This window comes from Mustela erminea, chromosome 8 (genome assembly GCF_009829155.1).
Source record: "Mustela erminea isolate mMusErm1 chromosome 8, mMusErm1.Pri, whole genome shotgun sequence".
Classification (NCBI taxonomy): Eukaryota; Metazoa; Chordata; class Mammalia; order Carnivora; family Mustelidae; genus Mustela; species Mustela erminea.
The window spans coordinates 94,805,251-94,831,722 of NC_045621.1; the positions used below are offsets into that span (position 1 = coordinate 94,805,251).

The following is a 26,472-nucleotide window of genomic DNA, read 5'->3' on the forward strand; positions in this document are numbered from 1 at the left end:
GATTCAATTAATTTTACATTGGAAAATTATTTTGATGGTAATACTCTTAAGTAAACCTTTGATTAATATTTTCATTAAAATATTTCAGCATTTATTTATTTACTTAAGTATTTATGTATTTTTAAATGTTTTTTTTTTATTTTAGATGGGTCTAGGAAAGACAATCCAGGCAATAGCAATTGCTTACTTCTATAAGGAGGAATGGCCTCTTTTAATAGTGGTCCCTTCATCTCTGAGATATCCTTGGGCAGAAGAAATAGAGAAATGGATCCCAGAGCTGGGTCCAGAAGGTGTGAATGTTATTCAGAATAAAACTGATGTGGGGTAAGAACAACTTTTTGATCATTAAGCGGGTAAAAAAAGCCTTGCGTGTATTTATTATATACTGATGTTTGGAATAAAGTATAACATGTAAGTCATAATTTAGAAATAAGAGAATAGTGTGGAGCATTTTATTTTACATTTTTAAATGTAATTTAATAATGATTATTATTAAATACTTAAACATTTTTAAATGAATTATTTATCCAAAACCCAACAGTATATTTGATGTTAAATTCCTTTAGGATATAAATTAAAAGTAAACAGAAATATATATACTTCTGAAGATTTATGTAATATATCTTTCATATGTACTTGATATATACTTAAAACTGGTGATTTGGGGGTTGAAAATTAATATGAAGCTTGTGAGTTTTTATTATCTGTAGCAATGGCAGATTTTGCCTTCCAAGTTGTTGGTTAATAGGCAAGTTTTATATGTAACTCATCATTATATATAATATGGTGGCACTAAATTCATATCTCTAATAACTACTCTGAATGTAAATGGACTTAATGCTCCAATAAGAGCACATAAGGTATCAGAGTGATTAAAAAAAATGACCCATTGATATGCTACTTACAAGACACTCATTTTAGACCCAAAGACACCTCTAGATGGAAAGTGAGGGGATGGAGAACCATCTACCATGCTAATGGACATCAAAAGAAAGCAGGAGTAGCCACTCTTATATCAGACAAACTAGATTTTAAACCAATTACTGTAATAAGAGATGAAGCAGGACACTGTATCATAATACAGGGGTCTATCCCACAAGAAGATCTAACAATTGTAAATATTTTTACCCCCAACTTGGTTGCAGCCAATTATAAAATCAGTTAATAACAAATTTAAACTCATTGATAATACAATAATAGTAGGGGACTTTAACACCCCCACTCAAAGCAACAGATAGATCATCTAAGCAGAAAATCAACAAATAAACAAGGGCTTTGAATGACACACTGGACCAGATGGACTTAACAGGAATATTCAGAGCATTCATCCTAATGCAGCAGAATACACATTCTTTTTGAGTGTACATGGAACATTCTCCAGAACAGATCACATATTGGGTCACAACTCAGGCCTTAATGGGTGTGAAAAAATTGAGATCATAAACATGCATATTTCAGTCGACAATGCTGTGAAACTTTTTGACCACAAGAAAAAATTTGCAAAGACCACATATACATGGAGGTTAAATGGGTTAACCAGGAAATTAAAGGAAAAATTTTAAAATACATGGAAGAAAATAAAAATGTAAACATGACAGTCCAAAACCTTTGGGATCAGCCACGGCAGTCCTAAGAGGGAAGTATATAGCAATACATGTCTTCCTTAAGATGCAAGAAAAGTCTCAAATACACAACCTAACACCTTACATTTAAAGGAGATGGAAAAAGAACAGCAAATAACGCTGGGGGAAACAATTAAGGGAAATAATAAAGATTAGAACATAAATAAATGATATAGAAATTAAAAAAAAAAACAGTAGAACAGATCAATGAAACTAGAAGCTCGTTCTTTGAAAGAATTAACAAAATTGAGAAACACCTACCCAGATTTATCAAAAAGAAAAGAGAATGGACCCAAATTAAAAAAAAAAAAAAACGAATGAAAGAAGAGAGATCACAAGCAAACCTCAGAAATACAAACAATTATAAGAGACTATTGTGAGCAATTATATGCCAAAAAATTGAGTAATCTGCAAGATATGGACACATTCCAAGAAACATAAAAACAACCAAAACTGAAACAGGAAGAAATAGAAAATTTGAATAGACTCTTAACCAGGAAAGAAATTGAATCAGTAATCAAAATCTCCCAACAAATTAGAGTCCAGGGCTGGATGGCTTCCCTGGGGAATTATACCAAACATTTAAAGAATTCATTCCAATTCTTCTGACGCTGTTCCAAAAAGTAGAAATGGAGGGGAAACCTCTAAACTCGTTAAATGAGGCCAGCGTCACCTTGATCTCAAAACAAGACAAAGACCCCACTAAAAAGGAGAATTACAGACCAGTATCCCTGATGACCATGGATGCAAAAATTCTCAACAAGATACTAGCTAACTGAATGCAACAGTACATATTCACCATAATCAAGGGTGATTTATTTCTGGGCTGCAGACGCGGTTCAATATCCGCAGATCAATCAATGGCATTATATTAATAAAGAATAAGAACCATATGTCTTCTCAGTAGGTGCAGAAAAAGTACTCGACAAAATATAGCATCCTTTCTTGATAAAAATCCTCAAGAGAGTAGGGGTAGAAGGAATATACCTCAGGATCATAAAGGCCATATACAAAAGACCCACAGGTAATATCAGCCTCAGTGGGAAAAAACTGAGAGCTTTCCCCCTAAGGTCAGGAATACAGCGGGGATGTACACTCTCACCACTGTTGTTGAGTATAGTACCGGTTCAGCTGGTTTTATAAATAGCTTCTGCACAGGAAAGGAATAAAAACTTCTGTAGAGCAAAGGAAACAATTAACAAAACTAAAAGGCAACTGATGGAATGGAAAAAGATATTTGCAAATGATGTATCTGATAAAGGGCTAGTATCTAAAATCTCTAAAGAACTTACCAAGCTCAGTACCCCAAAAAACAAATAATTGGCAGTTATGAATAGACACTTTTCCAAAGAAAACATCCAGATGGCTAATAGACACATGAAAAAATGTTCAACATCATTTGCCATCATGAAAATACAAATCAAAACCACAATGAGATACCACCCTCACACCTGTCAGAATGGCTAAAATAAACAACTCAGGAAATAACAGATGTTGAGGATGTAGAGAAAGGGGAACCCCTTTGTACTGTTGGTGGGAATGAAAACTGGTGTAACCATTCTGGAAAGCAATATTGAGGTTCCTCAAAAGGTTAAAAACAGAATTACCCTACAACCCAGCAATTGCACTACAAGGTATTTATCCAAGGATACGAAAATGCTAATTGAAAGGAGCACATGCACCCTAACTTTACAATAGCACTATCAAAAATTTCCAGGGGCGCCTGGGTGGCTCAGTGGGTTAAGCCGCTGCCTTCGGCTCAGGTCATGATCTCAGGGTCCTGGGATCGAGTCCCGCAGCAGGCTCTCTGCTCAGCAGGGAGCCTGCTTCCCTCTCTCTCTCTCTGCCTGCCTCTCCATCTACTTGTGATTTCTCTCTGTCAAATAAATAAATAAAATCTTTAAAAAAAAATTCCAAATTATGGAAAGAGCCCAAATGTCCATTGACTGATGACTGGATAAAGAGGATGTGATATGTATAAACAATGGAATATTACTCAGCAATCTAAAAGAATGAAATGTTGCCATTTGCAACAACATAGCTAGAACTAGAGTGTATTATGGTAAGCAAAAGGAGTCAGAGGAAAAAATACTGTATGATTTCACTCATATGTGGAACTTAAGGAACAGCACATATAGAGGAAGGGAAGGAAAAACAAAATAAGATAACAGATAGGGAGCAAACCATAAAAGAGTCTTAAATAAAAAGAAGAAACTGAGGCTTGAGGGAGGGGAGATGGCTGGGAGGATGTGATAAATAGGTAATAGGCATTAAAGAGGACACTTTTTGGAGGAGCCCTGGGTGTTATATATAAATGATGAATCAATAAATTCTATGCCTAAAACCAATACTATATGTTAACTAAGTTGAATTTAAATAAATAAAATAATAGAACTACCATATGATCGCACTACTGGGTATTTCCCCTAAGAATATGAAAACACTAATTCCAAAGGATATATGCACTCCTAGTTTATTGCAGGATTATTTACAATACCCAAATTATGGAATCAGCCCAAGTGCCAACTGATGGATGAATGAATGAAGAGGGTGTGGTGTGTGTATATATGTGCACATACAATGGGATACTGTTCTGTTATAAAAATGAATGAAATCTTGCATTTATACCAACCTGCAATGTTATAGATTATAATACTAAGTGAAATAAGCCAATCGGAGAAAGACAAGTATCAATGATCTCACTTGTATGTGATATTTAAGAAACAAAACAAGTGAATAAGGAGAGAAAAGAGAGACAAACCAAGAAATGGACTCTTGCCTGTAGAGAAAAACAGAAGCTTATCAGAGGGGAGGTAGGTTTGAGTGGATGAATGAAATAAGTGAGGTGATTAAGAGTACTCATACCTTGGGGCGCCTGGGTGGCTCAGTGGGTTAAAGCCTCTGCCTTGGCTCAGGTCATGATCCCAGGGTCCTGGGATTGAGCCCCGCATCCGGCTCTCTGCTCCGCGGAGAGCCTGCTTCCCCCTTTCTCTCTCTGCCTGCCTCTCTGCCTACTTGTGATCTCTCTCTGTCAAATAAATAAATAAAATCTTAAAAAAAAAAAAGAGAACTCGTACCTTGATGATTACTTGTTGAATCACTGTATTGTATACCTGAAACTAATATAACACTGTATGTTAACTACACTGGAATTAAAACTTTAAAAATAAATAAATTTAAAAATTTTTGAATGCAATTGTTATGTTGTACTATTTAGGAGCTCTGCTATTTCTCTTAAGGGGGGTACAGAGCTGCAGAAGATTGACTCTAGCCTTTATATTTTTACTTGTGATACAGACAATGCAAAAGTAATGTGTTTTATTATTAATGCATTTATTTATCTAGTTATTTCATTCCACAAACTGATTAGGAGCCTAGCACTATATATACAAAGACGAGTGAGACACATTCTTTGTCCTCATCAGTTTTATGAGGTAGCAAAGGAGATATATATGTACATGAATAATTTCATTACAGTCTGGGTTAAAATACTATAGATATATGAATAATTAAGTAGTTCAAAATATGAGCAGTCTCTTTAGGCCAATGTTTGCATAAAGTTGTATCCTCCATTCCTCATTCCCATGCTTTGGATCACCCTTCAGCGAGTGAATTTTTGTTGTCACAATTTCACACACTCTGCTGGCCTTTAATGTGACAGTCCAGGAATATGAAATGCCTTGCAGTGCACTGGACAGCCCTGCAATACTAAGTATTGTCTTCAAAATTCCAGTAGCACCAGGCTTGAAAAATACTGCTATCCTCTTTGTGGGAAGGCTTCAATGAATAGTCAGCTAATATTTAAGTATCCCTTTTATCCATGATTCTAGAAATAAATATTCTTAGAGAATAATGTCCTTATCCTAGTAAAATGTGGCTTTGTGGATGTCAAACTCTTCCAAAGAACATTTAACCAATATTTAGTTTTGGTTAACCAAAACTTCAAATTTTAGATTCTGGTTAATCATACCTGAAAACTGTCAAATCTTAAGAGAATTTTAATTTTAGCGGTATAATACCATCTCTTTTACTTTTCCCCTTATTTTCTTTATTTTCCTTTCCCAAAGAGTTGTTTTATGATAACTTGATTACTTGATTAATATTTTTAAATTACATAGATACTTTTTCTTTCTAGGAGAATATCGACTGGCAAAGTGACAGTTCTGGGTTATGGTCTTTTAACCACAGATGCAGAGACTCTGATAGATGCATTGAATACTCAGAAGTTCGAAGTAGTTATAGTGGATGAATCACACTACATGAAGTCCAGGAATGCAGCCCGCAGCAAGATTCTATTGCCAATAATACAGAAAGCCAAACGAGCCATTCTTCTTACAGGAACTCCAGCTTTGGGACGACCTGAAGAGGTATTAAAATCCTTAAATTTTGGCTTAAAAAAAGAATCTCTCGCCCCACCCAAAAAAAAACATCACTGGGAATTTCTAGATGGTTATTAATGATAAAATACATTTTTTACTATGATTGTTTTCTCTGTTTACGTGTGAACCTTACCTGTGCTTGTGCATGTATAAAAAAAGTTTTTACTTTCAGTATAAGGTTTTCATATTTAGTATACATGTGTAATATTAATCACATTTGCTTTCTTGTGGATTCTCATATGCTTTTAATCTTCATTTATCCAGTTTCTTTGACATTATAAGCTCCTTAGGATTGGAATTTAATCCATTTTGTATCTTAGCAATTGCATTACAGAACTTCCTTCTGTTTCCCCTTTAATTTAAGGTACATGTTTGAGGGGTGCCTGGGTGGCTCAGTCAGTTAAGCATTGGACTCTTGGTATTGGCTCCGGTCATGATTTCAGGGTTGTGGGATGAGCCCTGCTTAGGGCTCCACACTGAGCACAAAGTCTCACTCTAAGAGCTATGTAGAGTATGGAGTAGTTAAAGGGTTGGAAAGAAGAAATGGTGGATGAAATTCTTAAGAGTCTGTAAGGGTCGCTGTAACCTTAGAGAAGCCCTTTCCGTTAATGGACACTGAGTCAGGAAAAAACGTACTTTTTGTCTTGTAGGGTTTTAAGAGTTAAAGGATATACTGATTTGAAAGTATCTTTCCCTGTGCCCTAGCACATGGTAAGCACTCAACATACAATAGCCATTTTTATTACTGATTAGTAAACAAACCATGGAAGATAGCTATTGATAGGGTATATTATGTTCATTCATTTTCACATGTTAAACCAACCTTACATTCCATGATCAATCTCTCTTGACTGTATGTCATTCTTTTTATTTGTTTCTGAATTCACTTTGCTTTATTTTGTTGATGATTTTTGTCTGTATATTCATGAGAGTGATCTGTAGTTTTATTGTTTTATCTTTGTATTTGGTAACAAGGCAATACTGGTTTCACAGAATGAGGTGGGAAGTATTCTTTCCTTTTCTAAAAGGAGTTTGTGAAACATTGGTATTACTTCTTTTTTAAGTGTTTGGTAGAATTTAGTGGATAAGCCATCTGGGCCTGAGTTTTTCTTTATGGATAGTTTTAAAATTAATCATTCAGTCTCTTCTCTGAATATATGTCTATTCAGATTGTATATTTCTTGTTGAGTCATTTTGACACTTTATGTTTTTTTCCACTTTATCTAAGGTATCTAAGTTATTAGCATACAGTTGGTCATAATATTCCCTTATAATCCTTGGTATTTCTGTGAGGTTGATATTAATGTCCCCTCTTTTATTTCTGACTTTGATAACTTGAGTCTTTTCTCTGTTTCTTTTTTAATTTGGTTAGTCTAAGCTAAAATTTTGTCAATTTTCTTGTTCTTTTCAAAACCAATTATTTGGTTTCATTGATTATTTTTTCTGTTGTTTTTCCATTTTCTGTGTTGTTTATTTCCATTCTAGTCTTTATTATGTTACGCCTTTTGTCTGTTTTGAGTTTTGTGTACTCTTTCGTTCCCAGTGTCTTAGGTAGAAAGTTAGATAATTGTTTTGAGATCTATTTTTCTTTTTTAATAGAGACATATATAGCTATAAATTTCACTCCTTGGAAAACATACTGGCAATTACTTAGAAAGTTAAAAATAGAGTTACTAGAAGATGTAGAATTCCATTTTTAAGTTTATACACAAAGAACTGAAAACATATATTCACAAAAATACTATATACAGATGTTCATAGTAGCATTATTTATAATATCCAAAAAGTAGAAAGAAGCCAGTGTCCATAACTAATGAATGGATAATGAAAATGCAGCTATAAAAAGGAATGAAATACTGATACATTCTACAGCATGGGTGAACCTTGAAAGCATTATGCTAAGTGATGAAGTCAGACAGAGAAGCTACATATTACATGATTCTGTTTATGTGAAATATTCAGAAAGGCAAAGTAATGGAAATAGGAATTAGATTAGTGATTGCCAGGAGTGATGGAGAGGGAGAATAGAAAATGTCTAGTAATGGGTATGGAGTTCCTGTTGTGATCAAAATATTTAAGAATTAGATAGTGTTGGGGCGCCTGGGTGGCTGGGTGGGTTAAGCCTCTGCCTTCAGCTCGGGTCATGATCTCAGGGTCCTGGGATCGAGTCCCGCATTCGGCTCTCTGCTCGGCAGGGAGTCTGTTCCTCCTCTCTCTCTCTTTCTGTCTGCCTCTCTGCTTACGTGTGATCTCTCTGTCAAATAAATAAATTTTAAAAAATAATTAGATAGTGGTGATTGAGGCATTTTGTGAATATACTAACAGCCATTGAATTGTACACTTTACAAGGGTGAATAATCAAAGTGGCATATGAATTGTTTCTCACTAAAGCAGCTCTTTCAAAAAAGGTATATTAAAATAACAGTGAGACACTACTATGTGCAACCGCTCAAGTTATAAAAATGAAAAGATTTCATGATGCTATTGGTGGGAACTGCTTTTTACAATATATAGCACCGTAGCATCCATCAAACTTCAAAAAGCATATATTTTAAACCTCCTATTTCATTTCTGAAAATATTTCCTACGGACTCATCTTATGGAAATACAGATTGGTGGGTGGGTGAGTGGGTGAATGGATGGATAGATAAATAGATAAATGATTGATAAATGAGGTGTAGATACATATACCTATACCTACATATATATGAATGGACACAGACTTACCTGAAGTTATTAACTTTTATAATTGAATAAAAGCTAGAAATACCCTATATGTCCATGATCAAGAGACTGTTTAAATATCTTATAGTACTTCTGTGTAATAATGGTTGCCATGAGTCTTTAAATGGTGCTTTATTATACTAATACCATTGATTAGGTACTTTTCAAAATTAAGTAAAAATAGATGTACTCTAATGATGTCTAAGACATATTTTAGGGACAGAATCATAGTTTTATATGTATAATATCATCCTCATGTGAATAAAAGAGAATATATACATATCCCTATGTAGGCATGCAAAAATATAAATGTATACTAGAGAAAAGTATAGATAGCAGTTACCCTTGAAGAATAGGATGGCAGAGATGGGTAGATGGAGGAAAAGGAGACTTTACTATTTGCTATTTTTTTAACTAGATTTATCATAGTGATAATATTTACTTGAAAATACTGCTACATATTGAGAACACTTGTATTGTTACAGCTTTTCATGCAGATTGAAGCTCTCTTTCCACAAAAATTTGGAACGTGGACTGAGTATGCCAAAAGATACTGTAATGCACATATCAGGTATGACAAAATACTTTCTATAAATTTTAATTCTTACATATTTACTGTGAACATAAGAGTTTTATTAGTCATTCTTGGCTCCAGTGCTTTTCAAACTTGTAGCTATGGAATAATTTCTTCAAGTAAAATCTTGTGGGGCTCCTGGTTGGTTCAGTCTGTTAAGTGTCTGCCTTGGGCTCAGATCATGATCCCAGGGTCCTGGGATCGAGCCCCACATGGGGCAGCAGGGGGGACTTATTCTCCCTCTGCCCCAACCTCTTGGGCTTGTGCGCTCTCTCTCTCTCTCTCTCCCTCTCAAATAAATAAATAAATCTTTAAAAAAATTTTTTTCAGTATTCCAAGATTCATTGTTTATTGTACCACACCCAGTGCTCCATGCAATACATGCCCTCCTTAATACCAACCACCAGGCTCACCCCATCTCCCCACCCCCCCCCAAAACCCTCAGTTTTGTTTCTCAGAGTCCACAGTCTCTCATGCTTCATCTCTTCTTCCGATTTCCCCCAATTCACTTTTCCTTTCCTTCTATTCTTTATGCTCCTTATTCCTTATGCTCCACAAGTAAGTGAAACCATACAATAATTGACTTTTTCTGCTTGACTTATTCCACTGAACATAATCTCCTCCAGTCCCCTCCATGTTGATACGAAAGTTGGGTATTTATCCTTTCTGATGGAGGCATAATATTACATTGTATATACGGACCATATCTTCTTTATCCATTCATCTGTTGAAGGGTATCTTGGTTCTTTCCACAGTTTGATGTTTGTGGCCATTGCTGCTATGAACATTGGGGTACATATGCCGTTCTTTTCACTACATCTGTATCCTTGGAGTAAATACCCAGTAGTGCAATTGCAGGGTCATAGGGTAGCTTTATTTTTAATTTTTTTTAATTATTTTTATTAACATATAATGTATTATTTTCCCCAGGGGTACAGGTTTGTGAATCATCAGGCTTACACATTTCACAGCACTCAACATAGCCCATACCCTCCCCAATGTCCATAACCCAACAACACTATCCCTACCCCCTAACCCCCAGCAAACCCTCAGTTTGTTCTGTGAGATTAAGAGTCTCTGATGGTTTGTGTTCCTCTCAATCCCACCTTGTTTCATTTTTTCCTTCCCCACCCCCAAGCCCCCTGCCCTGTCTCTCAATTTCCTCGTATCAGAGAGATAATATTGATAATTGTCTTTCTCTGATTGACTTACTTCACTCAGCATAATACCCTCTAGTTCCATCCAGGTTATTGCAAACGGCAAGATTTTGTTTCTTTTGATGGCTACATAGTATTCCATTGTGTGTGTGTGTGTGTGTGTGTGTGTGTGTGTGTGTGTATTTCACATCTTCTTTATCCATTCATCTGTTGATGGACATCTAGGTTCTTTCCATAGTTTGGCTATTGTGGACATTGCTGCTATAAACATTCAGGTGCACGTGCCCCTTTGGATCACATTTGTATCTTCAGGGTAAATACCCAGTAGTGCGATTGCTGGGACATAGGGTAGCTCTATTTTCAACTTTCTGAGGAACCCCCATGCTGTTTTCCAGAGTGGCTGCACCAGCTTGCATTCCCACCAACAATGTAGGAGGGTTCCCCTTTCTCTGCATCCTCTCCAACACTTGCTGTTTACTGTCTGTTTAATTTTGTCCGTTCTAACTGGTGTATGGTGGTATCTCACTGTGGTTTTGACTTGAATCTCCCTGATGGCTAATGATGATGAACATTTTTTCATGTGTCTGTTTGCCATTTTTATGTCTTCTTTGGAGCAGTGTCTGTTCATGTCTTCTGCCCATTTTTTGATGCAATTATCTGTTTTTTGAGTGTTGATTTTGAGGAGTTCTTTATAGATCTTGACTATCAGCCCTTTGTCTATAGTGTCATTTATGAATGTCTTCTCCCATTCCTGGGTTGCCTCTTTGTTTTGTTCACTGTTTCCTTTGCTGTGCAGAAGATTTTGATCTTGAAGTCCTAAAAGTTCATTTTCACGTTTGTTTCTTTTGCATTTGGAGACATGTCTTGAAAGAAGTTGCTGTGGCCAGTGTCAAAGAGGTTACTGCCTATGTTCTCCAGGATTTTGATAGATTCCTGCCTCACGCTGAGGTCTTGTATACATTTTGAGTTTATCTTTGTGTATGGTGTAAGAAAATGGTCAAGTTTCATTCTTCTATTCATAGCTGTCCAATTTTCCCAGCACCATTTATTGAAGAGACTGTCTTTTTTCCATTGGATATTTTTTCCTGCTTTGTCGAAGATTATTTGACCGAAGACTTGCAGGTCCATATCTGGACGCTCTGTTCCACTTGTTTGTCTATTTTTGTACCAGTACCATACTGTCTTGGTGATCACAGCTTTGTAGTAAAGCTTGAAATCAGCCAATGTGATTGCCCCAGTTTTTTCTTTTTCAACTTTCCTTGGCAATTTGGAGACTTTTCTGGTTCCATACAAATTCTAGGGTTGTTTGTTCCAGCACTTTGAAAAATTCTGGTGGAATTTTGTTCGGGGTGGCATTGAGCATATAGATTGCTCTGGGCAGTATAGACATTTTAACAGTGTTAATTCTTCCAATCCAGAGCATGGACTGTTTTTCCATCTTTTTGTGTCTTCAGTTTCTTTCATGAGTGTTCTGTAGTTCCTTGAGTACAGATTCTTTACCTCTTTGGTTAGGTTTATTCCCAGGTATCTTATGATTCTTGGTGCTATAGTATTATTGCATTATATTATATAGCATTATAGCTATAGTATTATAGTATTATAATATTCCTTTCTGTATTTTCATTGTTAGTGAATAAGAAAGCAACTGATTCCTGTGCATTGATTTTGTATCCTGCCATATTACTGAATTGCTGTATGAGTTCTAGTAGTTTAGGGGTGGAGTCTTTTGGGTTTTCCATATAAAATATCATGTCATCTGCAAAGACATTTTGACTTCTTCGTTGCCAATTTGATTACCTTTTATTTCTTTTTGTTATCTGATCATTGTTGCTAGGACTTCTAGTACTATGTTGAACAAGAGTGGTGAGAGTGGGCATCCTTGTCGTGTTCCTGATCTCAAAGGGAAGGCTGTCAGCTTTTCCCCAGAGAGAATGATATTAGCTGTGGGTTTTTCATAGATAGATTTTATAAAATTGAGGAATGTTCCCTCTACCCCTATACTTTGAAGAGTTTAAATCAGAAATGGATGCTGGATTTTGTCAAATGCTTCTTCTGCCTCAATTGAGAGGACCGTGTGGTTCTTCTCTCTTCTGTTATTAATTTGTTCTATCACACTGATTGATTTGTGAATCTTGAACCGCCCTTGCATCCCAGGGATAAATCCCACCTGGTCATTGTGGATAATCTTTTTAATGTACTGTTCTGTCCTATTAACTAGGATCTTGTAGAGAATATTGGCATCCATATTCATCAGGGATATTGCTCTGAAATTATCCTTTTTGAGAGGGTCTTTGCCTGGTTTGGGGATCAGGGTAATGCTGGCTTCATAGAAAGAATCTGGAAGTTTTCCCTCTGTTTCTATTTTTTGAAACAGCTTCAAAAGAATAGGTATTATTTCTTCTTTGAATGTTTGGTAGAATTCCCCAGGGAATCTTTCAGGTCCTGGGCTCTTGTCTTTTGGGAGGTTTTGATCACTGTTTCAATCTTTAGTAGATATTGGTCTATTCAGTTGTCAATTTCTTCCATTTCAGTCTTGGTAGTTTATAGGTTTCCGTAGATGTATCCATTTTTTTCTTGGTTGCTTAATTAATTGGCATATCAATGTTAATAATAATTTCTGATGATTGTTTCTATTTTTTTGGTGTTAGTCGTGATCTCTCCCCTTTCATTTATAATTTTATTAATTTGGGTCCTCTATCTTTACTTTTGGATTAGTTTGGCCAGTGGCTTATCGATCTTATTAATTCTTTCAAAGAACCAGCTTCTAGTTTTATTGATGTGTTCTACCATATCTCTAGTTTCTAACTCATTGGTGTCTGTTCTAATCTTGATTATTTCCCTTCTTGTTTGTGGGGTTGGCTTAATTTGATGTTGATTTTCCAGTTCCTTAAGGTTTAAAGAGAGCTGGTGTATTCGGGATTTTTCAGTTTTTTTGAGGGACGCTTGGATGTATGTCTATGTATTTCCCCCTTAGGACTGCCTTTTCCATATCCCACAGGTTTAGGACCGATGTGTGTTCATTCTTATTGGTTTCCATTAATTGTTTAAGTTCTTCTTTGATTTCCTGTTGATCCAAACATTCTTGAGCAGGATGGTCTTTAGCTTTCAAGTGTTTGAATTCCTTCTAAACTTTTACTTGTGATTGAGTTGCAGTTTCAAAGCATTGTAGTCTGAGTATGCAGGTAATAATCTCAGTCTTTTGATACCAGTTGAGCCCTGATTTGTGAACCAGTATGTGGTCTCTTGTGGAGAAAGTTCCATGTGCACTTGAGAAGAATGAGTATTCTGTTGTTTCAGGGTGGAATATTCTGTGTATATCTATGAAGTCTATCTGGTCCAATGTGTCATTCAAAGCTCTTGTTTCTTTATTGATTTTCTGCTTGGATGATCTGTTTCTGAGAGTAGCATGTTAAGATCCCCTACAATTAATGTATGCATATCAATATAAATCTTTATTTTGATTAACAGTTGTCTTATGTAGTTGGCTGCTGCCATATGGGGGGCCTAAATATTTACAATTTACAATTTACAATTGTTAGATCTTCTTGGTGGATAGACCTTTTAAGAATGATGTAGTGTCCTTCTGTATCTCTGACTACATACAGTCTTTAGCTTAAAATCTAATTTATCTGATATGAGAATCGCTACCCTAGCTTTCTTTTGAGGCCCGTTGGCATGAAAGATGGTTCTCCATCCCTTCATTTTCAATCTGGTTGTATTTCTAGGTTCCAAATGTGTCTCTTATAGACAGCATATGGACGGGTCCTGTTTTATCCAGTCTGCAACCCTATGCTGATTTATGGGAGCATTTAGACCATTCACATTGAGGGTGATTATTGAAAGGTTAGTTTTTATTGACGTCGTGTTGCCTGTGAAGTCCTTGTTTCTATAGATTATAAGTTTTTGTTCTATGTCCATTCTTGGGTTCTTTCTTCTTTTTATAGAAGCCCCCTTAATATTTCTTGTATTGCCGGCTTGGTGGTCACATACCCTTTTAAACCTTGCCGGTCTTGGAAGCTCTTTATCTCTCCATCCATTTTGAATGTCAGCCTTGCTGGATAGTGTTCTTGGCTGCATATTCTTCTCATTTAGTGCCCTGAATATGTCTTCCCAGCCCTTTCTAGCTTGCCAAGTCTGTGGACAGGTCTGATGTTACTCTGATGGAACCTTCTTTGTACATAAGGAATCTCTTCCCCGTAGCTGCCCTTAGGACAGCTATATATTATATAATATAGAAATCAGCTCTCTGTCTATAATAAAAGTCCCTCACATTTTTCCCAGTGTGTGTGTGTGTGTCTGTGTGTGTGTGTTCCTTTATCCTTTCTACAACTTTTTTTTTTTTTTTAAGATTTTATTTATTTATTTGGGTGAGAATGAGTGAGAGAGAGCATGAGAGAGGAGAGAGTCAGAGGGAGAAGCAGATTCCCCAAGGAGCTAGGAGCCCAATGCGGGACTCGATCCTGGAAGTCTGGGATCATGACCTGAGCTGAAGGCAGTTGTTCAACCAACTGAGCCACTCAGGCGCCCCCCTTTCTACAACTTTTTAAAGTAACCCTAGTATGTTTTGATGCTTTTTAAGGGCTTTAGAACACAGAGATAGAAAGAGTCCTTCCATATTGTTTGTATGAAGGCATTTAACACTGATAGCAAAATCAGATATCATACAAAAAAAAAGGGCCTTTTTACTTAAAATTATAAACGTAGAAATCCGTAATATAGACCGGAAACTCATGAAAGACCTAATGTTAACCAGATGCAAATGGAAGTCATATCAGCAAGTATAGTTTAATATTAGAAAATGTATTAATATAGTCGTTACTAATGAAAAGGAAAAAACTTAATTATATCATCTTCATATATGCTGAGATGTAATTTGATCAAGTTCAACATCCATCCTTTTATAATATTTATAATTTTTAAATTATTGAAGTATAGTTGACATACGATGATAAATTAATTTCAGGTCTACAACATAGTTATTTGACAATTCTGTACATTTCTCAGTGCTTACCACAGTAATTGTAGTGACCATCTGTCACCATTCAACTTATTACAATGTTATTGATTTTATTCCATATACTGTGCTTTTCATCTCCATGTCTTATTTATTCTATAACTGAAAAATTCTACTTCTTAATCCCCTTTACCTATTTTACTCAACTTCTCCACCTCCACTCCACCCTGACAATTACCAGTTTGTTCCCTGTGTTTAAGATTGTGTTTAGTTTGTTTGTTTGTTTGTTCATTATTTTTTTTAGATTCCACATATAAGTTAAATCATATGGTGTTTTTCTTTCTCTGTCTTATTTCACTTACCATAATACCCTCTAGGTCCATCCATTTTGTCTTAAATGGCAAGATACCATTCCTTTTTATGGATGATGGTTATTTCTTATATTTATATACCACATCTTTTTTATCTGTTCATCTATCAGTGCACACTTGGGCTGCTTCCGTAATTTGGCTATTGTAAATGATGCTATTGTAAACAAAGGGGTTCATGTATATTTTGAATTAGTGTTTTTGTTTTCTTTGGGTAAATACCCACTAATGAAATTGCTAGATCAAATGTTATTTCTCTTTTTAAATTTTATAAGGAACTTCCATATTGTTTTCCAAAGCGGTTGCATCAATTTACATTCCCAGTAACAGTGCGCACGGGATTCCTTTTCTCCACATCCTTGACAACACTTGTTATTTCTTTTCATACTAGCCATTCTTACTGAGTTATATTTAGAGGAAGCTGTAAATACAAATGTAATTTGGAGAAGGCAGCACATTCAGATTTGCATTTCCTTGATAATTAGCAATGTTGATTGAGCATCTTTCCATGTGTCTATTGGCTATATGTATTTCTTTGGGAAAATGTTCAGATCCTCTGGCCATTTTTTAATCACGTTGTTTGCTTTTTTGGTATTGAGTTTTGTAAGTCCTAATATATTGTAGATATTAACCCTTATTGGCTATATCACTGGCAAATATCTTTCCCCATTCTCCAGGTTGCCTTTTTATTTGTTGATAGCTTGCTTTGCAGAAGTTTTTTAGTTTGGTATAGTCCCAATAGTTTATTTTCGCTTTTATTCCCTAGGAGACAGTCCATAAATGTGTTGCTAAGGGTGATGTCTGAAAGATTACTGCTTCTGTTTTCTTGTAGGAATTTTATGGTTTAAGGTCTCACATTTAGGTCTTTAATCCATTTTAATTTTATTTTTGTGTATGGTTTCAGAAAGTAGTCCATTCTCATTTTTTTTGCATGTAGCTGTCCAGCTTTCATAACACCATTTATTGAAAAAACTGTCTTTAGCCTCATCATATATTCTTGTCCCCTTTGTTATAAATTAGTTGACCATGTAAGCATGGGTTTATTTGTGGGTTCTCTATCCCATTCCATTAATCTGTGTGTTTGTTTTTGTGCCAGTGACATATTCTCTGAATCCTGTATCTTTGTATTATATCATGAAATTAGGTATTGTGATACCTCTGGCTTTATTCTTTTTTTTTTTTCCTAAGGTTGCTTTAGCTATTCCAGGTCTTTTGTGATTCCATATGAATTTTAGGATTATCCTAGCCCTGAGGCACCTGGGTGGCTTAGTGGGTTAGAGCCTCTGCCTTTGGCTCAGGTCATGATCCCAGGGTCCTGGGATCCATCCCTGCGTCAGGCTCTCTGCTCAGCAGGGAGCCTGCTTCCCTTCCTCTCTCTCTGCCTGCCTCTCTGCCCACTTGTGATCTCTGTGAAATAAATAAATAAAATCTTTTTTTAAAAAAAGGATTATCCTAGTCCTGCGAAAAATATCATTAGTTTCTAGTAGGGATTATATTGATTCCGTAGATTGCTTTGTTTAGTGTGGACATTAAAACAAGATTAATTCTTCCAATCCATGAATATGTGGTTTTTAGTGGTCTTAAGGTATATGTGTTTATGAGTTCCGTATTCAAAGTCACTGTATCATATGAAACTTTAAATCCGGAGCAAGGATGTTCATTGGCATCACAGTTTACTTTATTCGGGTAGGAATAATCAGTTTAATTACCTCCAAAAAGGTAAAAATTAGGAAGAAAAAGGCAAAATTATCATTATTTTCAGCTGATATTGTTTATTTGGAAGACCTGAGGGGATTCTCTTTTGCGCAAAAGGGAATTTATTAAGATGTCCTAGCACAAAGTTACTATTAAAAAATAAATTGTCTTTCTATACATAAATAATAATAAATAGTTTTAAGATATAATGCCAAAAAGACATGATCTTAAATATTGTTAGGAAGCTTTTTGTTATAATTTTTGCAGACTATAAATGCCAAAAGTTTGCTTATATAAAACAAACATATTAATTGAATTTATCCTTGGGGAGTAGGAAATCCTAAATGATCAGAAAACATTCCATCTTTTCTGATTTACTTTCATATGACAATAGAAGTGTGTAATTGTCCCTTTCTTGATTATCAACACACATCCTGTTCCAAAGAAAAATTTATATTTTGGAAATGATTTATGATGGGAGAGATTGTGTTCTTTTTTCTGTTTACTAGAGAAAACCTTTTAAGATTATTATTATGTTTCTCAAAAGATATTTTCTTCCAGATTCCATTTTAAAAATTTTTATGTTACTCCTTTTCTTCATTACCTTCAAACCAGTATGGTATCATAGACTCTGATTCAGATCAAGGCACTTCGTGGCATTTTAAGTTACTTTGGAATGTTAAATTTTTTCCATAATGTTTTCCTTTCATGAAGATGTCATTTTCACACTATAATTTTGTAGAAAGCAAATTTGGGTTAGTTATTCAGTTCTAGACCCATATTTTATATTTGAAATATCATGACTGTATCCAAATGAAGTTAAATGAAGCTTAAGCAAAAGTACAACTTTATAAGGTTTATTTCATACATACATGATCAAACAGAAGTATACTAATACAAATGTGGCTTAGAGATGAGAAGTCTAGGTATAGGTAACTATTTATCTGGTTTGATTTGAGAGACACAAAGAAATATAATTCAACCAGAACATCCCATGTCCATAATATTTACATCATTCACTCTACTGCATTATATTTAGAGGATGCTATAAATGCAAATATTATTTGGATAAAGCAGCACATTCAGTTGTCAACCATTAGCACATCAGAGCTAGGAAAGACTTTACAGATCACCCAATCCTCCTCACCCCCACTTTATTACCTGGCAACATGATTATTACCTGGTAACATTAAATGATTTGCATAATATCTGACTTCATCTTGCATTTTTTTCTCACGTTTCCTGACAATAGGAAAGACCTCAGGAATGGCAACTTTAATAATGTTCTTTTACACAGAAAAAGAGGATACATAGGTAATCCAGGGAGGCATTCTGTTATCAGCAGCCACCTTCAAAAGGCATGCTATGGGAAGACAAATTTGTCCTCCCTGATGTCATGCTTAAAGGTTAAGAATATCTCAGCATATTTTTATGAAAATTAAAATTTCTTTACTGCTGATATTTTGTGCCATTTCCACCTCTTAGGAGAAATAGTTGTCTAAATTTTTATGAGAGGGGGAAATGCTGAATGATAATACATATTAAAGGTATTTATAGCCATTTTCCAAAAGTGTTAATTAATAGGTCATGTCAGCTTCAAGAAATGTCTCTTATGGAATTGCACTACTTTGTCTTAGCACTGTCACATATAATGGTCTTATCCATGGGCTAAATAGAGGGCAGGTCTATTCCATTTGCAAATGGTTCAACTCTGAGAGAAATAGTTAATATACTGGATGGCAGAGATAAGTTTGAAAAATAATTAGATAAAAATTAATAGGACAAATCTTGCACTTATGCTTGGAAAGTCTGCCTTGTGTGGAAGGGATTTGAAAAATCCTCACCTTTTATCACTAATTTAGTTAAAAAAGACTTCTGGTTTTGAATAACCCTAGGCTAAATTGAAGTCAACTGTGAAAACTAATAAAAATAAATTAATATTGGGATGTATTATTCAGGTTAACATTCAGAGTAAGGGATGGTTCTGTTCCACTCATTGTTTAACCTACATCTGGAATATGGTTTAATTTTGATTAATCCATACATTCAAAAAATATTTAAAGGGTATCTGTTATTTTCCATGCCATGTGTTATTTATGCATCAGATATGCACTAGAGAATAAGACCTACATAGTTCCAACCTTCACTGTGTTCTCAAGTCAAACACTAACTAGATAATAATGGTTGTGATGAGTTGTGATGAGTGTGGTAAATGCAGAAGTGTTACAAGGGTGTTACAGCAGGGTTTAAAAGAGTGAACTATCAAGTCACAGGGGACAGAAGGGGCATCCTGTGAGTAAGTGATAGCTATTTGCATTCCAGAACGAGGAATTTGTATGCTCAGCCTGAGAACCAGAGAGACTGCTAAGCCTTTGAGAAACTAAAAGTAGTCTAGGTGATATGAATATTCTTGAACTAAGAGAAGAGAGTCTTAGGACAAAATGGTGTTAGGCGTGTGTCATGTTATATGGGGTCTTTTTCTTCATCAGAATAGCAGTAAGAAGGCACTGGAAGGTGTTATAAGTACATTCACATTGTCATACAAACATCACTACCATCCACCTCCAGAACTTATTCATCATCCCAGACATTAAACAGTAACTCCTGCCCCCTAGCCTCTCATCGTGGGATTTTAAAACATGAAAGGCACAAACATGACTAGATGTACAAGTTTAGTTTTTTTTTTATTATTTTATTTTTATTTTTTAAGATTTTATTTATTTATTGGACAGACAGAGATCACTACTAGGCAAAGAGGCAGGCAGAGAGGGAGAGAGGAGGAAGCAGGCTCGCCGCTGAGCAGAGAGCCCAAGACTCGATTCCAGGACCTTGAGATCATGACCTGAGCTGAAGGCAGAGGCTTAACCCACTGAACCACCCAGGCGCCCCTGGTTTGTTATTTTTTAAGAACATTTTCACATTGTTCAGCCTTCTAAATCTATCTGAGTATATGCTTAAAAATCTCCCTTTCACTCACTTTTTTCTAAAAAGTATAGGTAGTTTTTTAATTTTTCCACAGAAATTGTGTGCAATTTCAAGGAATTCATATTTTTTACCCAGATACTGGATAGTATAAACATACACATTGTTTTTTACATAAATAATTTCATCCTTTTTTCTTATGGCAGCATGGTATTATGGAGAATATCCATAGTTTCTGGGGCGACAGGAAGTTGAGGGAGTTTGCATATGATGACTTGTTTTTTTCGGGGAATGGAAAAGATAATTATGTATTTAGAGAAATGGAAAAGTAGAGAATTGAATGTTTGAGGAGCATCGACAGTGTGAAATATTGCTGAAAGAGAGAATGAGATCATGAGGTGAGTGTGATAGAATTGGCAACAGTACCGAGTAACCATTTGAGAACAGAAATTTTAGATTTAACCAGTGCTCTCAGAGGTACGATTTTCCCAGCAACAACCAGCAGTGTGGGTATAGTCTTAGGAAAGGCTTTTGGTTGGGTCTGTTCAAGACTTTTTTTTTTTTTTTTTTAAAGATTTTATTTATTTATTTGAGAGAGAGACAGTGGGAGAGAACATGAGCGAGGAGAAGGTCAGAGAGAGAAGCAGACTCCCCGGGGAGCTGGGAGCCCGATGCGGGACTCGATCCCGGGACTCCGGGACCATGACCTGAGCCAAAGGCAGTCGTCCAACCAACTGAGCCACCCAGGCGTCCCTGTTCAAGACTTTTGTTACCAACTTGTGATGCATGGGCTGATGGACAAGGAAATTATGTGATATTGATAAAAGGAAATGTAATGTATGAGCAGGGAAATCCAAACAAGGTGAGGAAGGACATGAAGACAGGAAGGATGTTGTGGGTATGGTCATGACGGAAAGGTAGTGAAGTTACAGTGGGTACAAGTGAACAAGAGGGCAAGAAGAGTGGGACAGTGCAGAGTGCAATGGCTGAATTTACCATGTAGAGCTGGTTTTCAGGACTGTTACAGTCATGGGAATGGAACAGTTGGAAGAGAGTTTTAGAAGGTCATTGAATAATGATAAGGAATGTGAGGAACTGAGAGGAAACCTAAAAGTCATATGGTAGGAATCACGTTAACAAATGAAAACATATCTGGGAAGAGGTGACAAGAATAGTGAGAGTATTTCATATTCATCTCTACAAATGCCTTTATTATTGATTGCCTACTATATTTAAGACATTATTTCAGACTTGCTGGCAATATAAAGATGAGTAAGACATAGTGCTTGATCTTATGAAGCCTATAGGGATTTGAAAAGGAGAGGGCTTGGAGGAGGAAGTCGTTAAATATTTAAAGATCTGTCCTCTTTTAAAGGAATTAGACTTTTGTCTCTGTGGCCTCAGGGGCAAAACTGTTATCAGTGAATGAAAGTTAATGGGGTGGTAGATTTTGGCTTAATATGAGTAAGAACTTACACATGCATAAAATACGACAAAAAATCATATAATACTATATAATAAAACTGGAACAAAAAAAAATCAAATATACTACAAGTAAATTGTTTTCTTTTTTTCTTTATAGCCTGTATGTAATGCTGTCATCTGCTAATTTTTTAAAAAAGATTTTATTTATTTATTTGAGAGAGAGAGAAAGATCACAAATAAGCAGAGAGGCAGGCAGAGAGAGAGGGGGAAGCAGGCTCCACGCGGAGCAGAGAACCCAATGTGGGGCTTGATCCCAGGACTTGAGCCAGGGCTTGAGATCATGACCTGAGCCGAAGGCAGAGGCTTAACCGACTGAGCCACCCAGGTGCCCCTTTCATCTGCTAATTTCACTTAACATACCCGACCCATGCTTTAACATTGTCTTTCTCAGTTGTTTTATTGTCCTTTACTTTTACTAATTTAAAGATAGTGTATTGCTTTGGAAAAATGATTATTTTAACAGATCAAACAAGAAAAGGGTTTTTAAGTAAGTAATAAGTCACTGAATTCTCACTATGTGGAAATAACCATTACTAAGTGTGTTTTGATAACTTTCCCATTAGGTTATTTCTCTGCTTAGGTCAGTAGGGACAGAGAGAAAAAGGGAGATAGATAGGTAGGCAATTTTAAATAAATAGAGCCATGTTATACATACCCTTTGGTACTGTGCTTTTTCATTGAACACTATTTTTAGAATAGCTTTCTATATCAGTAACTAAAATATATCTTTTTATTAGCTTTATATTTTAGATATATTATTTTTAATTCTTTCAACAATTCTACATGGATGATGATGGTACATCCTCTTTATAGATGAGTAAACTGAAATTTTGGGAAGGTTAAGTCCCTTGTCCAAATCACAAAACTAAAAAAATGAAAGAGTAGTAATTGAAACACCCTTTGTCACTATTTTTCTTCCATTCTCTTTCTTGTGTTTGAATTATTTGATAACGCAGTGTCCATGCGTATGTGATTCACTAAATAAATAGAAAAAATGGGCTAAATAAATTAAATATTGTTCTGTAAAAGATTAAGTACTTGACTGTTTCTTTCCCAGTCAACTTTTTATCTTATAATTAATTATTTCCTTTTTCCATCTCTGGTTTTCAATAAAGCAATCACAATTTTTTTTATTCAAAGACTTCAGCAAATCTATCAACTTCCAATATGTCAGATGAGCACATAAAATAATTTTTTTCATATGCCTGGAGACCACTTTCTTACAGCCTTCTGTTCTGCTCTAATTCCAACTGCTTTTTCTATGGACATACGTGCACACGTGTCATCCTGAATTTTCTTTTGCCATTCTGCTATATTGCATTCCAAAATTCCTGGATTCCATTACTTTTGTATTTTCCTTTATTTTCTAGTCCTCTTTTTAATATTTTTTATGGAAAAAACTCAGTATATACAAAAGTAGACAGAATAGTATAATGAACTCCACATGTGCTCTTCATCAGCTTGAATATTTATTAATTCATAGCCAGTCTTGCTTTAGCTATATAGGCATGCCTCATTTTATTGTGCTTTCCTTTATTTTGCTTCATGGATAGTGAATTTTTTACAAATTGAAGGTTTTTGACAACCCTGTCCCAAACAAGTCTATCAGTGCCATTTTTTAAATAGCGTTTGCTCATATCATGTGTTTGTGTCACATTTTGGTAACTCTTAATATTTCAAACTTTTTCATTATAATTATATTTGGTTGTGGTGATCTATGATGAGGAATCTTTCATATTACTATTGTAATTGTTTTGAAGCATCATAAAACAAGCCCATGTAAGATGACAAGCAATTGATAAATATTGTGTGTGTTTTGACTGTTCCACTGACAAGCTATTCCTTCAACTCTCTCCCTTTCCTTGGGCCTCTCTACTCCCTGAGACACAATAATATTGAAATTAGGCCAATTAGCAACCTTACTTCTAAGGGTTGCATGTCTCTCACGTTAAATCAAAAGCTAGAGGGGCGCCTGGGTGGCTCAGTGGGTTAAAGCCCCTGCCTTCGGCTCGGGTCATGATCGCAGGGTCTTGAGATCGAGCCCCACATTGGGCTCTCTGCTCAGCAGGGAACCTGCTTCCCTTCCTCTCTCTCTCTGCCTGCCTCTCTGTCTACTTGTGTTCTTTCTCTGTCAAATGAAATAAATAAAATCTTTTTTAAAAAATAAAAAGCTAGAAATGATTTAGCTTAGTGAGGAAGATATGTCAAAAGCTGAGAAAGGCTAAAAGCTGGGCCTCTTGCACCACACAGTTGGCCAAGTTGTGAATGCAAAGGAAATATTCCTGAAAGAAATTAAAAGTGCAACTCCAGGGAACAGAGGAGTGATAAGAAAGCAGAATTACCTTATTACTTTTTTCTTAAGATTTTATCTATTTATTTGAGAGAGAGCGAACACAAACAGGAGGGAGAGGGAGGGGGAGTAGAAGACTCCCCGCTGCCTGGGGAGACCCACCTGGGGCTCCATCCCAGGACACTGAGATCATGACCTGAGCCTAAGACAGACGCTTAATGGACTCAGCCACCCACATGCCCCAGAATAGACTTGTTACTGGTGTGCAGAAGGTTTCAGTGGTCTGGACTGAAGAGCAAGCCGGCCACACCATTCCCTTAACCAAGCCTAATTCAGAGCAAGGCCTTAACTCTCTTCAATTCTGTGAAGGCTGAGAGATGAGGAAGCTGCAGGAAAGTCTGAAGCTAGCAGATGCTGGTTCAGAAGCTGTCTAGAGAACATAAAAGTGCAAGGGTAGGGGCGCCTGGGTGACTCAGTGGGTTAAGCCACTGCCTTCGGCTCAGGTCATGATCTCAGGGTCCTGGGATCGAGTCCCACATCGGGCTATCTGCTCAGCAGGGAGCCTGCTTCCCTCTCTCTCTTTCTGCCTGCCTCTCCATCTACTTGTGATATCTCTCTGTCAAATAAATAAATAAAATCTTTAAAAAAAAAAAATGTGCAAGGGTAACCACTAGTGCTGATGTAGAACCTGCAACAAGTTCTGCAGAAGAACTAGCTAAGAGCATTATTGAAGGGGCCTACATTACACAACAGATTTTCAGTATAAACAAACCAGACTTCTACTGAAGAAAATGCCATCTAGGACTTTATAGCTAAAGAGGAGAAGTCTATGCCTGGCTTGAAAGCTTCAAAGGATAGGCTGACTCTCTGGGTAGGGGCTAATATGGCTGGTGACTTTAAGTTGAATCCAGTGCTCACTTACATTTCAAAAATCCTAGAGCCTTTAAGAATTATGCTTAATCTACTCTGCCTGTGTTCTGCAAATGGAACAGAAAAGCCTGGATGATAGCACATCTGATTACCACATGGTTAGCTGACTATTTTAAGCCCACTCTTGAGACCTACTGCTCAGAGAAAGAGATGCAGCTCAAAATATCACTGCTCATTGACCATGCACCTGGCCCCCCCAGAGCTCTGATGGAAAGAAATGTACAATGAGATGAATGTTGTTTTCTTGCCTGCTAATACAACATCCGTCCTGCAGCCCATGGATCAAGGAATAATTTTGACACTGAAGTCTTATTATTTAAGGAATTGTTTAGGGAATACATTTTGTAAGGGTATTGCTGTCATGGACAGTAATTTCCCTGATGGATCCAAGCAGTCAACTGAAAACATTCTGGAGAGTATTTACCATTCTAGATGACATTAAGAGCAGTCATGATTCACTAGAAGAGTTTACAATATCCATATGAACAGGAATTTGTAAGAAATTGATTCCAACCCTATGAATGTCTTTGAAGGGTTCAAACTTCATTGGAGGAAGTAACTGCAGATATGGTAGAAACAGCAAGGGAACTAGAATTAGAAGTGGAGCCAGAAGATGTAATGAATTTTGCTACAATCACATAAAATTTTAATGGATGAGAACTTTCTTCTTATATATGAATGAAGAAAATGGTTTCTTGAGATGATATCTACTCCTAGTGAAGTTGCTGTGAAGATTTTTAAAATGACAATAAAAGATTTAGAATATTAACTAGATTTAGTTGGTAAAGCAGGAGCTTATGTTGAAAGGATTAACTCCAATTTTGAAAGTTCTTTGGGTAAAATGCTATCAGACAGGTCACATGCTATAGAGAAATGATTTGTGAAAGGGAGAGTGAATTGATATGGCAGACTTTACTGTTGTCTTATTTTAAGAAATTGCCACAGCCACCAGGCCATCCACAACCACCATCCTGGTCAGTCAGCGGCCATAATCATTGAAGGATGATCCTTCGCCAGCAAAAAGATTATGACTCACTAAAAACTCAGATGACGGTTAGTAATTTTTAATAATAAAGTATTTTAAAATTAAACTATGTATGTTGTTTTTTAGGCACATTGCTTTTGCACATTTAATAAACTACAGAGTACTGTTAATATCACCTATATGTGCAGTGGAAACCAAAATTTGTCTCTCTTCATTGCAATTTCCTTTAATTTCGGTGGTCTGGAACCAGACCCTTAGGATCTGCAGTGTATGCCTGTATTCCCATGTACGTTCACCACGTTATGTTGAAGGAAAATCTACACATCCCCTTTTGCCTATAAAATATTTCACAATATATATGTAAAGAGTAAGGACTCCCAAAAAACC

At 36.0% G+C, this 26,472-nt stretch overlaps 1 protein-coding gene across 5 annotated transcripts in view; it reads left to right on the forward strand.

Annotated features, from left to right (window-relative positions):
- Positions 1-26,472, forward strand: part of ZRANB3 (zinc finger RANBP2-type containing 3) — a 332,973-nt gene that overhangs the window by 179,881 nt on the left and 126,620 nt on the right. For 4 of the 5 annotated variants that reach the window (XM_032354070.1, XM_032354071.1, XM_032354073.1 and 1 more), the window contains 3 exons: positions 146-324; positions 5,758-5,989; positions 9,211-9,296. In XM_032354070.1, the coding sequence (XP_032209961.1) occupies positions 146-324; positions 5,758-5,989; positions 9,211-9,296 (497 nt within the window). Of the gene's footprint in view, positions 1-145; positions 325-5,757; positions 5,990-9,210; positions 9,297-26,472 lie in introns of those variants that run through there. The other variant, XM_032354075.1, reaches the window with a different exon arrangement.